The sequence below is a fragment of the Salmo trutta genome, chromosome 16 (assembly GCF_901001165.1).
Source record: "Salmo trutta chromosome 16, fSalTru1.1, whole genome shotgun sequence".
Taxonomy (NCBI): domain Eukaryota; kingdom Metazoa; phylum Chordata; class Actinopteri; order Salmoniformes; family Salmonidae; genus Salmo; species Salmo trutta.
This window is the reverse complement of record NC_042972.1, coordinates 12,110,887-12,126,360: the sequence shown is the minus strand read 5'-3', so window position 1 is coordinate 12,126,360 and position 15,474 is coordinate 12,110,887. Positions and strand designations below refer to the sequence as shown.

The following is a 15,474-nucleotide window of genomic DNA, read 5'->3' as shown; positions in this document are numbered from 1 at the left end:
CCATCCTCAGCAGTAATTAGACTTACACATTCTGACTGTACTCTCTCTAGTGGAACCAAGCTATACAATTACTTCCTGGATGCAGGACTATAGATCCCTAAAAATCTAAATATCTTCAGTCAATAAGTGTCATCATACCATAATTATGAGGGTAAAGTTTCACTGTATTAAATCAGCTATTATAATATCAAACTGTCCCCTACACCCCCCCCCCCCCCCCTGGAATATTGTAGCGACTCTCAAAGAATGACATAATAAAACAAGATTATGATGTTAAAATTATATTAGATCATAGGGATGTCTGTTTTTGCAGTGTGGAGAAATAGCCAACAGAGTATTTAAAAAAACAAAACGATAAAATATTTATTGATTTTTATTTCCCATACATTTGCAAGTTTAAGGTCAACATTAAATAGGTTCTGGATGGTGGGTAGAGGAACTCCATCTCCGCATCCTTTATTCCTGCACCTGTCACCCCTTCACATATCCATCCATCTTCTAAAATAGACCCAAAAGAACAAAAGTGATCAAATCTTTCAGAATATAAAACAAGTTGTTCGCATATTACACACATACAAATACTGGAATGAAAATGAACTCCCCAGGAAGAGTTAGCTTATAGCCAAATTCATGAAACCAACAGTCATTTCATATAGTCCTGGATCACTCGTGTGGATTGTGCCTTATAGCCTTTTAAATGGCGCTGAAAAAGAAAAGCAAAAACCCGGTTATCACATAATGTCCAACAACCTTCATAACCCCTTACAAATCTTCACAATACAGTGAAAGTATGTCAACACAAAACCAATCTGTGCACTGAATTGTCTCATCCTTTGTTCTCTCCTTTTCTTTTCTGTCGTGCTCTGTCTTCAGTTGTTTATTTTACAAAAGTGTTCCTGAAAAATAAATACAAATATTTCCAATACTGTAGTTGTCTGTGACCCAAATATCACCTTTGTGAAAGCAGTATGTAAAGTCCTATCTATGCTAAGCGCTTCTGTAGAAGCTCTTCTCTCCTCAGGTTCTCACCATAATAAACTTTTCTTCTTTCTTTCTGTATCATTCTTCACTGATGTCCATTGTTACAAGTGGTGCGGTGATTATGGACAAAATAAATAAATAAATACAAAGGAATAAATACATACTGTAAATATTTTCTTAAATAAATACATATCAGATAGTTTGCCTTGTCTTGAAAAAAGATGACTTGACCCCCTGCTGAGTTTCATAATGTTCATATTTCTTGGAATGTCCTCAGAACGTCCACTCACACAGCTAAAAATGAACCCAGTCTTAAATTCCAGACAGAACATACCCAGAAACTAATTTGAAAGGTAATGGTATTGTAACCTGTGGCGCCCCACTTATATTCTATTACGTCATACTCCTCTGTTCCTTATTGGAATTAAGAGAAAAGTGAATGGATAACACCTGCTTTTATCCCTCATTTAAACAGCCCACCTTTCACCCTGGAGTTTCAAAATCTTTGAAAACATTGTTTTGCTTTGAAAAACGTCAAACTTAAAGATTCAAAGTAAGAAAGATTTTTTTAACCTAATCGATTTCCAACACACCAACTGGGCTTCAGTTCTGTTGCTGTGGAGATGATGGAGGAGGGCTTTATAGGACAGTGTTGACACTGGGCTCCCTTGATACGGTGCTGGGGACAGAGGAGGAGAAGGCAAAGGTCTGGGCTGAGGACACTGCTAGGAGCCCTCTTCCTCAGGATGTCCCGGGGCGTAGTAGCCCGCCAGCTGCCTGAAACGTGGCCCCCAGTCGCTGAGGTAGGAGAAATCCTGCTCGGACGTAGTGGACAGGGTGTGGATAGAGCTGAGGGAGAGGGCCGGCGAGCTGGTGCCTTCAAAGGCGTAGGTCTGGAACGAGTCGTAGGGCGGCACTGACAGGTCGGCATCCGCCTGCTCCACCTTCTTGCGGATGTAGCCCTTGAAGAGGGAGAAGTCGGCTGCCCCGCCATCGCCGCTCACCCGCCCCTGGATCCACTGGGGCAGTGCATGCAGATCAGGGCCTGACTCAGAAGATCCACTCTTGGCCTCGGGGAAGTCATAGAGGTTGCGCAGGGCACTCATGTCATAGGCCTGCGTGTCCTGCTCGCCGCCGCCCTCGTCGTTGTACTTGATGACGTTGTCGCGCATGTCCTCCTCGTCCTCTGACATACGCTGGCCCTTGCGGTGGCGCTTCAGGGTTAGGATTAGCAGCACCAGGACTGCAGAGGTGGAGAAAGAGCATGGAATTAGGGATTAAGGGGTTTAGGGGATTACAGCGGGGAAGTCAGAGCCAAAGATCTGGATTATTATCTGGAGTAGGGAGAAACTTTTTGAGAGTAGCTGGTAGAGAGTCATTTCACGTAACAGGGAGAAGACTAATGAATTATAGGAATGAACAAAAACATCGGGGGCCATCTGCCCTTTTGTAAAGATTCTCTCAAGCACAATGGGGAATAACACAATTAATGAAGAATTATTGGATTATGCAAGTGGCTAATAAAATTTCAACAGCCTTTTTTGTCATTATCAGGAAAAAGTTTCCCCTTTTCCATCTCTGGTTTTCTAACTTTGATTTCACCCCAAAAAGACAGCCAAGTGAAGTGAAATAACAAAGGGTAACATTTCCAATGCATGAGCATCGATTCTCCACGGGATGCACGAACAAAATCTTTAATTTTGCTTGCCCAGAAATATGTTTTCAAATGCTTAATAGAGGCTGATCCGTCTATCAATACTTATTCAAGTGAAACGTGCTGCGGTAGAACCAAACAGAAAATCATAGCAGAGATCTACTGTATTGGGCTCTACCTAGAGAGGGTTTAATGACTGAAAAATGAGGTCTGAATTAAAAAGGAAAACAATTGAGATGGATCACTTAATAGTCTAATGAGACGGAGGAAAAACAAAAGCTGTATCCACCTCAATAAATCAATGAAGGCTTTAATCCAAGCTTACTTCTTTTAATCACCTCCTTTATGTCTGATTAGAAAACTTCCACTTAGCAATAGCCCCTTTCTCCAGACATATCGTTATTCTGGAGGGGCTGTAGCTTGATTCGTTAATGAATTAACTATAACTTAATGTCTACCACCTAAGCAAATGTCATCGCTATGACAACAACATTCTAATCAAAAGTGTCTATTGATTGTGGAAATAAAAAGATAAGATAATTAGAATGACGATATGAATATTCAGACAATATTAATGTATATCATGACTATTATGGAGTAATATAACCATTACTATGAATAATACTGCTATGACCATTACAATTATTGGGATTGATGTGAAAACTGTTTTTCTTCTGTTTGTTAGGATCTGCATTATCCTATGCAGAAGCTACACTTCCTGGGGTCCACAAAAAACATTACAAGTAACAAAGCACTGATACACTGACAGACAAGGATAGTTACACAAATTTAAAATACAACGACATACAAACAATAAATCATAAAAATTATTTATCTGTTAGAGTGTGTCTGTGTGTGCATGTGTTTGTGTGTAATTCCCTTCATAGTCATAAACGTTTCAGGAAAAGGTAATATTGCTGTTTGCTTGAGTAATTGAATGGAAGAGATTTTTTTAGGGGGTAAATCAGCTTCAATATTGCTGATAGAAGCCACAATCTATCAATGTAATTGTCTGCATCATTTCTTATCCGCATATATATAGCACAACATGATGCTGCCACCCCCGTGCTTCACGGTTGGGATGGTGTTCTTCGGCTTGCAAGCCTCCCCCTTTCCCCTCGAAACACAACAATGATCATAATGGACAAACAGTTCTATTATTCTTTCATCAGATCAGAGGACATTTCTCCAAAAAGTATGATCTTTGTTCCCATGTGCAGTTAGTTGCAAACCGTAGTCTGGCTTTTTATGGCGGTTTTGGAGCAGTGGCTTCTTCCTTGCTGAGCGGCCTTTCAGGTTATGTCGATATAGGACTCTTTTACTGTGGATATAGATCATTTTGTACTCCAGCATCTTCACAAGGTCCTTTGCTGTTGTTCTGGGATTGATTTGCACTTTTTGCACCAAAGTACGTTCAGAACGTGTTTCCTTCCTAAGTGGTATTACGGCTGCGTGTCCCCATGGTGTTATTACTTGCATACTAATGTTTGTACAGATGAACGTGGTACCTTCAGGCATTTGGAAATTGCTCCCAAGGATGAACCAGTCTTGTGGTCTACACTTTTTTTTTAATTTTTAGGTCTTGGCTGATTTATTTTGATTTTCCCATGATGTCAAGCAAAGAGGCACTGAGTATGAAGGTAGGCCTTGAAATACATCCACAGGTACACATTTACATTTAAGTCATTTAGCAGACGCTCTTATCCAGAGCAACTTACAAATTGGTGCATTCACCTTAAGATATCCAGTGGAAAAACCACTTTACAATAGTGCATCTAAATCTTTTTTGGGGGGGGGGGGGGGTAGAAGGATACTTTATCCTATCCCAGGTATTCCTTAAAGAGGTGGGGTTTCAGGTGTCTCCGGAAGGTGGTGATTGACTCCGCTGTCCTGGCGTCGTGAGGGAGCTTGTTCCACCATTGGGGTGCCAGAGCAGCGAACAGTTTTGACTGGGCTGAGCGGGAGCTGTGCTTCCTCAGAGGTAGGGAGGCGAGCAGGCCAGAGGTGGATGAACGCAGTGCCCTTGTTTGGGTGTAGGGCATGATCAGAGCCTGAAGGTACGGAGGTGCCGTTCCCCTCACAGCTCCGTAGGCAAGCACCATGGACTTGTAGCGGATGCGAGCTTCAACTGGAAGCCAGTGGAGAGAGCGGAGGAGCGGGGTGACGTGAGAGAACTTGGGAAGGTTGAACACCAGACGGGCTGCGGCGTTCTGGATGAGTTGTAGGGGTTTAATGGCACAGGCAGGGAGCCCAGCCAACAGCGAGTTGCAGTAATCCAGGCGGGAGATGACAAGTGCCTGGACTAGGACCTGCACCGCTTCCTGTGTGGGGCAGGGTCGTACTCTGCGAATGTTGTAGAGCATAAACCTACAGGATCGGGTCACCGCCTTGATGTTAGTGGAGAACGACAGGGTGTTGTCCAGGGTCACGCCAAGGTTCTTAGCACTCTGGGAGGAGGACACAAGGGAGTTGTCAACCGTGATGGCGAGATCATGGAACGGGCAGTCCTTCCCTGGGAGGAGGAGCAGCTCCGTCTTGCCGAGGTTCAGCTTGAGGTGGTGAGCCGTCATCCACACTGATATGTCTGCCAGACATGCAGAGATGCGATTCGCCACCTGGTTATCAGAAGGGGGAAAGGAGAAGATTAATTGTGTGTCGTCTGCGTAGCAATGATAGGAGAGACCATGTGAGGATATGACCGAGCCAAGTGACTTGGTGTATAGTGAGAATAGGAGAGGGCCTAGAACAGAGCCCTGGGGGACACCAGTGGTGAGAGCACGTGGTGCGGAGACAGATTCTCGCCACGCCACCTGGTAGGAGCGACCTGTCAGGTAGGACGCAATCCAAGCTGGATGCCCAGCTCGGAGAGGGTGGAGAGGAGGATCTGATGGTTCACGGTATCAAAGGCAGCAGATAGGTCTAGAAGGATGAGCGCAGAGGAGAGAGAGTTAGCTTTAGCAGTGCGGAGAGCCTCCGTGACACAGAGAAGAGCAGTCTCAGTTGAATGCCCAGTCTTGAAACCTGACTGATTAGGATCAAGAAGGTCATTCTGAGAGAGATAGCAGGAGAGCTGGCCAAGGACGGCACGTTCAAGAGTTTTGGAGAGAAAAGAAAGAAGGGATACTGGCCTGTAGTTGTTGATGTCGGAGGGATCGAGTGTAGGTTTTTTCAGAAGGGGTGCAACTCTCGCTCTCTTGAAGACGGAAGGGACGTAGCCAGCGGTCAAGGATGAGTTGATGAGCGAGGTGAGAAGGTCTCCGGAAATGGTCTGGAGAAGAGAGGAGGGGAGGGGATAGGGTCAAGTGGGCAGGTTGTTGGGCGGCCGGCCGTCACGAGACGCGAGATTTCATCTGGAGAGAGAGGGGAGAAAGAGGTCAAAGCACAGGGTAGGGCAGTGTGAGCAGGACCAGCGGTGTCGTTTGGCTTAGCAAACGAGGATCGGATGTCATCAGCCTTCTTTTCAAAATGGTTGACGAAGTCATCCGCAGAGAGAGAGGAGGGGGGGGAGGGGGAGGAGGATTCAGGAGGGAGGAGAAGGTAGCAAAGAGCTTCCTAGGGTTAGAGGCAGATGCTTGGAATTTAGAGTGGTAGAAAGTGGCTTTAGCAGCAGAGACAGAAGAGGAAAATGTAGAGAGGAGGGCGTGAAAGGATGCCAGGTCCGCAGGGAGGCGAGTTTTCCTCCATTTCCGCTCGGCTACCCGGAGCCCTGTTCTGTGAGCTCGCAGTGAGTCGTCGAGCCACGGCGCAGGAGTGGAGGACCGAGCCGGCCTGGAGGATAGGGGACAGAGAAAATCGAAGGATGCAGAAAGGGAGGAGAGGAGGGTTGAGGAGGCAGAATCAGGAGATAGGTTGGAGAAGGTTGGAGAAGGTTTGAGCAGAGGGAAGAGATGATAGGATGGAAGAGGAGAGAGTAGCGGGAGAGAGAGAGCGAAGGTTGGGACGGCGCAATACCATCCGAGTAGGGGCAGAGTGAGAAGTGTTGGATGAGAGCGAGAGGGAAAAGGATACAAGGTAGTGGTCGGAGACTTGGAGGGGAGTTGCAATGAGATTAGTGGAAGAACAGCATCTAGTAAAGATGAGGTCAAGCGTATTGCCTGCCTTGTGAGTAGGGGGGGAAGGTGAGAGGGTGAGGTCAAAGGAGGAGAGGAGTGGAAAGAAGGAGGCAGAGAGGAATGAGTCAAAGGTAGACGTGGGGAGGTTAAAGTCACCCAGAACTGTGAGAGGTGAGCCATCCTCAGGGAAGGAACTTTTCAAGGCATCAAGCTCATTGATGAACTCTCCAAGGGAACCTGGAGGGCGATAAATGATAAGGATGTTAAGCTTGAAAGGGCTGGTAACTGTGACAGCATGGAATTCAAATGAGGAGATAGACAGATGGGTCAGGGCAGAAAGAGAGAATGTCCACTTGGGAGAGATGAGGATTCCAGTGCCACCACCCCGCTGGCTCGATGCTCTAGGGGTATGCGAGAACACGTAGGCAGACGAGGAGAGAGCAGTAGGAGTAGCAGTGTTATCTGTAGTAATCCATGTTTCCGTCAGCGCCAGGAAGTCTAGGGACTGGAGGGTAGCATAGGCTGAGATGAACTCAGCCTTGTTGGCCGCAGACCGGCAGTTCCAGAGGCTGCCGGAGACCTGGAACTCCACGTGGGTCGTGCGCGCTGGGACCACCAGGTTAGAGTGGCAGCGGCCACGCGGTGTGAAGCGTTTGTATGGCCTGTGCAGAGGGGAGAGAACAGGGATAGCCAGACACATAGTTGACAAGCTACAGAAGAGGCTACGCTAATGCAAAGGAGATTGGAATGACAAGTGGACTACACGTCTCGAATGTTCAGAAAGTTAAGCTTACGTTGCGAAAATCTTATTGACTAAAATGATGAAAATGCTAGCTAACTAACACAACGCTGCACTAATCAAGTCGTTCCGTTGTAATGTAATAGTTTCTACAGTGCTGCTAGTCGGTAGAGGTTGGCTATTATACAAAAGCAACTTTGTAGCTAGCTAACATAACATAACACTAATCAAGACGTTCCTTTGTAACGTATTTAGTTTCTACAATGCTGCTCGTCGGTAATAGTTGGCTGGGTATGGAACAATGGCGTCGCGGGGGACGGAAATAGCTGGCTAGCTAACCTAGCTATTACTAAACTACACAATTATCAAGCTATGACAAAGACAGCTATGTAGCTAGCTAACTAACACTACACTAATCAAGTCGTTCCGTTGTAATGTAATAGTTTCTACAGTGCTACTAGTCGGTAGCGATTGGCTAGCTAGCGGTGTTGACTACGTTAGGAGGACGAATAAAATAGCTGGCCTCGATAATTACTCCTCGATAATTACTCTAATTACTCTAAACTACACAATTATCTTTGATAGCTAAGAAAAAATTGTTCAGATCAAACAAACCAAACCGTTGTAATGTAAAGAAGTGTAATATTACCTGTGGAGCGAAGCGAAGTGCGACTGCTCGCTCCGGACCGGAAGTAACACCTTCAGTTGACTCAAATTATGTCAATTAGACTATCAGAAGCTTCTAAAGCCATGACATCCTTTTCTGGAATTTTCCAAGCTGTTTGAAGGTAGTCAACTTAGTGTATGTAAACTTCTGACCCACTGGAATTGCATTAAGAAGTTCCTCCTCTGTAATTTGGCCTACACATGAGTCTTTCTGTACAGCTGTTCATTTTAAGGGAAGGGAGTTCCATGCAATCAAGGCTCTGTATAAAACTGTGCATTGCCGTGAATTCGTTTTTTTGGACTTGGGGACTGTGAAGAGACCCCTGGTGGCATGTCTTGTGGGGTATGTATGGGTGTCTGAGCTGAATGTTACTTGATTATGCAGACAATCTGGAATTTTCATCACAGTAATATTTCTCATAAAAAAACTAGAAGAGAAGCAGTTAATCTCTCATCAACTCTCAACCAGGAAGGACTGGCATGCATGTTGTTGATGTTACTTCTGTATGTGCAGATACGGGCAAGGTGTGCTGCTCTGTTTTGAGCCAGCTGCAGAAATGCTAGGTTTTCCTTTGCTTTGACAATATTACCGGACAGTAATCAAGATGGGACAAGACCAGAGCCTATAAAAACACATATCTTTTTATAAGAGACATAGCCCTCCGCATCTTCACAAAAGCGTTGTTAAAATGAGTTGACCAACATCATTGACCATTCAATGTTATACCTAGGAGTTTAGCTTCCGCAACTTGCTCAATGATCACACCCTTTTTGTACAACTCCAGTTGAGGTTTATGTCTTAGAAAATGTTTTGAATAAAATACACTGCTCAAAAAAATAAAGGGAACACTAAAATAACACTTCCTAGATCTGAATGAATGAAATAATCTTATTAAATACTTTTTTCTTTACATAGTTGAATGTGCTGACAACAAAATCACACAAAAATAATCAATGGAAATCCAATTTATCAACCCATGGAGGTCTGGATTTGGAGTCACACTCAAAATTAAAGTGGAAAACCACACTACAGGCTGATCCAACTTTGATGTAATGTCCTTAAAGCAAGTCAAAATGAGGCTCAGTAGTGTGTGTGGCCTCCACGTGCCTGTATGACCTCCCTACAACGCCTGAGCATGCTCCTGATGAGGTGGCGGATGGTCTCCTGAGGGATCTCCTCCCAGACCTGGACTAAAGCATCTGCCAACTCCTGGACAGTCTGTGGTGCAACGTGGCGTTGGTGGATGGAGCGAGACATGATGTCCCAGATGTGCTCAATTGGATTCAGGTCTGGGGAACGGGCGGGCCAGTCCATAGCATCAATGCCTTCCTCTTGCAGGACCTGCTGACACACTCCGGCCACATGAGGTCTAGCATTGTCTTGCATTAGGAGGAACCCAGGGCCAACCGCACCAGCATATGGTCTCACAAGGGGTCTGAGGATCTCATCTCGGTACCTAATGGCAGTCAGGCTACCTCTGGCGAGCACATGGAGGTCTGTGCGGCCCCCCAAAGAAATGCCACCCCACACCATGACTGACCCACCGCCAAACCGGTTTTGCTGGAGGATGTTGCAGGCAGCAGAATGTTCTCCACGGCGTCTCCAGACTGTCACGTCTGTCACATGTGCTCAGTGTGAACCTGCTTTCATCTGTGAAGAGCACAGGGCGCCAGTGGCGAATTTGCCAATCTTGGTGTTCTCTGGCAAATGCCAAACGTCCTGCACGGTGTTGGGCTGTAAGCACAACCCCCACCTGTGGACGTCGGGCCCTCATACCACCCTCATGGAGTCTGTTTCTGACCGTTTGAGCAGACACATGCACATTTGTGGCCTGCTGGAGGTCATTTTGCAGGGCTCTGGCAGTGCTCCTCCTGCTCCTCTTTGCACAAAGGCGGAGGTAGCGGTCCTGCTGCTGGGTTGTTTCCCTCCTACGGCCTCCTCCACGTCTCCTGATGTACTGGCCTGTCTCCTGGTAGCGCCTCCATGCTCTGGACACTACGCTGACAGACACAGCAAACCTTCTTGCCACAGCTCGCATTGATGTGCCATCCTGGATGAGCTGCACTACCTGAGCCACTTGTGTGGGTTGTAGACTCCGTCTCATGCTACCACTAGAGTGAAAGCACCGCCAGCATTCAAAAGTGACCAAAACATCAGCCAGGAAGCATAGGAACTGAGAAGTGGTCTGTGGTTACCACCTGCAGATCCACTCCTTTATTGGGGCTAAATGCCTATAATTTCCACCTGTTGTCTATTCCATTTGCACAACAGCATGTGAAATTTATTGTCAATCAGTGTTGCTTCCTAAGTGGACAGTTTGATTTCACAGAAGTGTGATTGACTTGGAGTTACATTGTGTTGTTTAAGTGTTCCCTTTATTTTTTTGAGCAGCATATAATGCTTTAGTTATACATGTATTTAAGACCAGTTTATTATTAATCACCCATTCTGATACTGACTAACTCCTTATTTAGAATTTCAGTGAGGTCCATGCTTTGGTTGCTGACATGTAGAGTGTGGAATCATCCACATAGATAGTCATTTTAGCTTCGTGTAAGAGTAACGGCCCAAGGCAACTGTCCTGAGCGACACCGCACTGTACATATCTGATGTTAGAGAAGCTTCCACTGTAGAATACTCTCTGGGTTCTATTGGATAAATAACTCTCCAACCATGTGATGGCAGGTGATGTAAAGCCATAGCAAGTTAGTTTTTTCAATAACAATTTACAATCAATAACATCAAAGGCTGCACTGAAATCTAACAATACATCTCCAACTATCATCTTATTATCTATTTACTTTAACCAATCATTGGTCATCTGAGTCAGTGCAGTACAAGTTGAGTGCCCTTCTCTATATGCAGGCTGAAAGTCAGTAGGCAACTTATTCTCTGAAAAATAGTATTTGGTCAACCACAATCCTCTCCATCAGTTTACTAAGAACAGGCAGCAAACTGATTGGACTGTTGATATAGCCAGCAACGGGTGCTTTACAATTTTTAGGCAGTGGAATTACTTTAGCTTCCTTCCACGAAGCTAAAGTAAATAGGGGTGGCAATACAGTCTGCTACCATTCTCAATAGTTTCCCATTAAAGTTGTCTTTACCTAGTGGCTTATCATTATTGATGGATAGCAATAGTTTTTCCACCTCTCCCATACTAACTTGACCAAATTCAATATATAAATCCTTCTCTTTCATTGTTAGATCTCTTATACAAAAATATGATGGTTCACTGTTCAATGTTGTCATTTCACTGCTGAGTGATTTCAATTAAATTCTGACCTTGGTTTCTGCCAACTCATTGGTTTAGACTTTACAAATAATTGTCTTGTTTCCAGTATCAGTATGGTAGGCCTACTGCCATTTAAATGGTACAATATGTATCCTAAAATGCAACTGTGAATATACTGCAAATATAGACCTATTATCAGTATCACTGATAAACTCTAAAAAGAAAGATTAACTTAATTTATCTAAATATACAGTGCCTTCAGAAAGTATTCACACCCCTTGACCTTTTCCACATTTTGTTGTTCTACAGCCTGAATTTAAAATTTTGATTTTGTGTCACTGGCCTACACACAATACCCCATAATGTCAAAGTGGAATTATGTTTTTAGACATTTTTACAAATTAATTACAAATATAAACGCTGAAATATCTTGAGTCATTAAGTATTCAACCCCTTTGTTATGGTAAGCCTGAATAAGTTCAGCAATAAAAAAGTGCTTATCAAGTCACATAATAAGTTGCATGGACTTATTACTCTGTGTGCAATAACAGTTTTTAACATGATTTTTGAATGACTACCTTATTGCTGTACCCCACACATACAATTATCTGTAAGGTTCCTCAGTAGAGCAGTGAATTTCAAACAAAGATTCAACCACAAAGACCAGGGAGGTTTTCCAATGCTTCACAAAACATCTGACATTGAATATCCCTTTGAGCATGGTGAAGTTACTACACTTTGGATGGTGTACACCCAGTCACTACAAAGATACAGGCATCCTTCCTAACTCAGTTGCCGGAGAGGAAGGAAACCACTCAGGGATTTCACCATGATGCCAATGGCGAGTTTAAAACAGTTACAGAGTTTTATGGTTGTGATAGGAGAAAACTACTCCACAATACTAACCTAAGAAGGAAGCCAGTACAGAATAAAAATATGCATCCTTTTTGCAACAAGGCACTAAAGTAAAAATGAACTTTATGTCATGAATACAAAGCGTTATGTTTGGAGCAAATCCAACACAATACATCACTGAGTACCACTTTTAATATTTTAAAGCATGGTGGTGGCTGCATCATGTTATGGATATTTTTAGGGCATTTTTGTTAGGGCGTTCATGTTAGGGTGTTTTTTCAGATATAAATATGTGGAACAGAGCTAAGCACAGGCAAAATCCTAGAACAAAACCTGGTTCAGGCTGCTTTCTAACAGACACTGGGAGACAAATTCACCTTTTAGCAGGACAACAACCTAAAATGCAAGGCCAAATATACACTGGAGTTGTTTACCAAGATGAAATTGAACTTGGAAATGGCTGTCGAGCAATGATTAACAACCGACATGACAGAGCTTGAATAATTTTTTTACAACCCAGGTGTGTAAAGCTCATAGAGACCTACCTAGAAAGACTCACAGCTGTAAATGCTGCCAAAGGTGATTCTAACATGTATTGACTTAGGGGTGTGAATACCTATGTGAATTAGATATTTGGGTATTTAATTTTCTAACCTTTCTAAAAACATGTTTTCACTTTGTCATTATGGGGTATTAAGTGTAGATGGGTGAGAAATTAAATTTTTAAGTCGGGCTGTTGGAATAAGTCAAGTATGTATTGTATGAATGAATACTTTCTGAAGGCACTGTGTGGGTGTGTGTGTGGTTCACTTACCATGGCCTTGCTCTAGCATACTGTACTTGTTAACCTAGCGGTGTAAAACGTGATTGATGTTATTTCCTTGCAGACACAATTTGCTAAAAATAGTCCTCTGTGCATTGCTTTTGGAATCTCAATCCTCCCTGACTCTCTAGCTTTTGTTTCGATGACCGTTAGCAAGCTGGACAGTGAAGAGACCATAAATGTAGGTCTATTATCATTCATAGACAGTTTCGATTTGGTTTTGGTCATTTCAACGTCGATTGAGATTGTTTTTTCCCCGGGAAAACCAAACTACCCACGGGCAGCGGGCCGGATTGAATGGGTTCGCGGGGCGGTTCCGTGCTGGAACACAAAATTGTGGAGATTGTATGCTGAATAGATGGCAAAGACACTAAATGAAGATGGGAACACTAACCAAGCTTATCCACGGATGAGGAGCTTGAGAAGAAATGGAATAAAAAATAAATGAAAAAGAAACATTTGAGGTCACGGTAATGGGTGTTTCAAGGCAATATTACTGTTCAAGAGAACATTACCAGGCAAGGGAAAAGAAACCCTCATAGTTGTGATAGTGTTCGTCATTGAGAATGCACACTAGCAAGCCAATTGTCTTTAACAATGACCGCTTGCCCAGACATACTGTATATGATATGCACAGCCATTTATTTCAATTAATTATAAGAATCTTAAAGAATATCACCTATCTATAAATGCCTCACAAGCTTTATTCAACTGTCTAACTCCATCATATCCCAAAATATAAAGTCAGGCCAAAAATATGCAAAAAAAAATGGTTGTATTTTTTTTATTTAAGGATTGGGCTCTATGGATCTATTATACTGGTAACTTCGCTATCCGGTCGGCACAAGATACTTTTAAAGGCCCAATGCAGATGTTTTTATCTCATTATATCTCATTTCTGGGTAACAATGAAGTACCTTACTATAACAGTTTTCCATTAAAATTGTCAAAAATAAATAAAAATAGTTTATTTGGCAAAAAAAACTATTACTCAAGCAAAGAAATGCAAGGACTGTCTAGGAGTGGTCTGAGTGGAGTGGGTAAGGTTACCAAAGGGGTGGAGGGACCTAATGGGAGGGATACGTAATTTAAAAATTGTTATTGGCAGAGGTTTGGATGTCACCAGCAAGCTGAGTGGCGCAGCAGTCTAAGGCAATGCATCTCAGTGCTAGAGGCATCCCTACAGACCCTGGTTCGATCCCAGGCTGTATACCGGCTGTGATCGTGAGTCACATAGGGCAGTGCACAATTGGACCAGCGTCGTCCGGGTTAAGGGAGGGTTCGGCCGTCATTGTAAAATAAGAATTTGTTCTTAACTGTCTTGCCTAGTTAAATTAAATAGCCAAAACTCCATCCATGCAAAACATGCTCATTAGAAGGTCCTGTGTTGACTGTATTTTCAACAAGCAACTATCAGAAAAAAATCAAACTTTTGTAGTGTTAATTTCATCAGCTGTTGTATAGTATATGATCCAAAACACAGAAAAATACTGAATTTTCACTGCACTGGGCCTTTAGTGCTCTAACCCCTCACACTACTAAAGTCACACATTGTGAATGTGAGAGATATGGCCTGACCATTAACTCAAAGAAAATGAATGACAGTACACCATTTTTTTTAATTGGGTATGTCAGTGAACCCTTATATCTTGAAGGATTTGATAGACTTCTATTGGATTCGCAGTTTGATGCAAAGCACAGGCCCTTAGGCAATATACAGTCCTACCCTTAACCGTGACCTTAAGAGTCGGAACATGACGCTGAAACTTTGATTGTTTCACCTTTCTTTCATGTTTTTTTTCCTCTTATGGGAAAGAGCAAAATGCAACAGTGACAAGCATATTAATCTGTATAAAAAAACTTGTCTTCATTTGCTGTAAATGACTTGAAAAATAAGACTGGGAGTCGTAGAGAAAATGGCCTGCGTTCCCATCTGGAGAGCTGCGTTTGAAGAAAGGAAGATGAGGACTGTTGATCGTCTAGAGCCTCTTGTACAATAACTCTTCATCTAGCCACTTCTCTTCACCTACATTGTCTCCATGGTGCCATGGGGAGATGGATGCCTTTGATCATTGTGGGAGTTTTTCCTCCGCATTCACCATCATTGGAGACAGTTAATAGCCGGGTCCAGCCAATAGACACGGGTCATACTAACCTCTTGATGCATGCTGCTGTGCATGCCAAACATGCACTTGATTATTACTCTCAATTCCCAATGGTGAAGAGGGTAATGGGAGGCGGAGATCTTGATTATACGACTCCTCTACTAACCAATCAGTGGTGTGCTTGGTAAACTATGTGAGTGATATAAACTGCATGCGAGATGGGGACAGTGTTTTTCTTCTCTTAGTGGAAATGGAAAATCAGAGGTAATACATTGGCTGCTTCATTCCTCTTAGAGATATTAACTTGAACGTTATATATTACGGTTATTCGCCGCATTACAGCGACGGTGATATAGCGCATGA

General features: G+C 43.4%; 1 protein-coding gene across 3 annotated transcripts in view; it reads right to left on the bottom strand.

Annotated features, from left to right (window-relative positions):
* Nucleotides 1–341: 341 nt before the first annotated feature.
* cdh22 (cadherin 22) overlaps nucleotides 342–15,474 on the bottom strand; it is a 260,866-nt gene continuing 245,733 nt past the window's right edge. For all 3 annotated transcript variants that reach the window (XM_029693024.1, XM_029693025.1, XM_029693026.1), the window contains one exon: nucleotides 342–2,224. In XM_029693024.1, coding sequence (XP_029548884.1) covers nucleotides 1,707–2,224 — 518 coding nt within the window. In that variant the 3' untranslated portion in view covers nucleotides 342–1,706. The remainder of the gene's footprint in view (nucleotides 2,225–15,474) is intronic.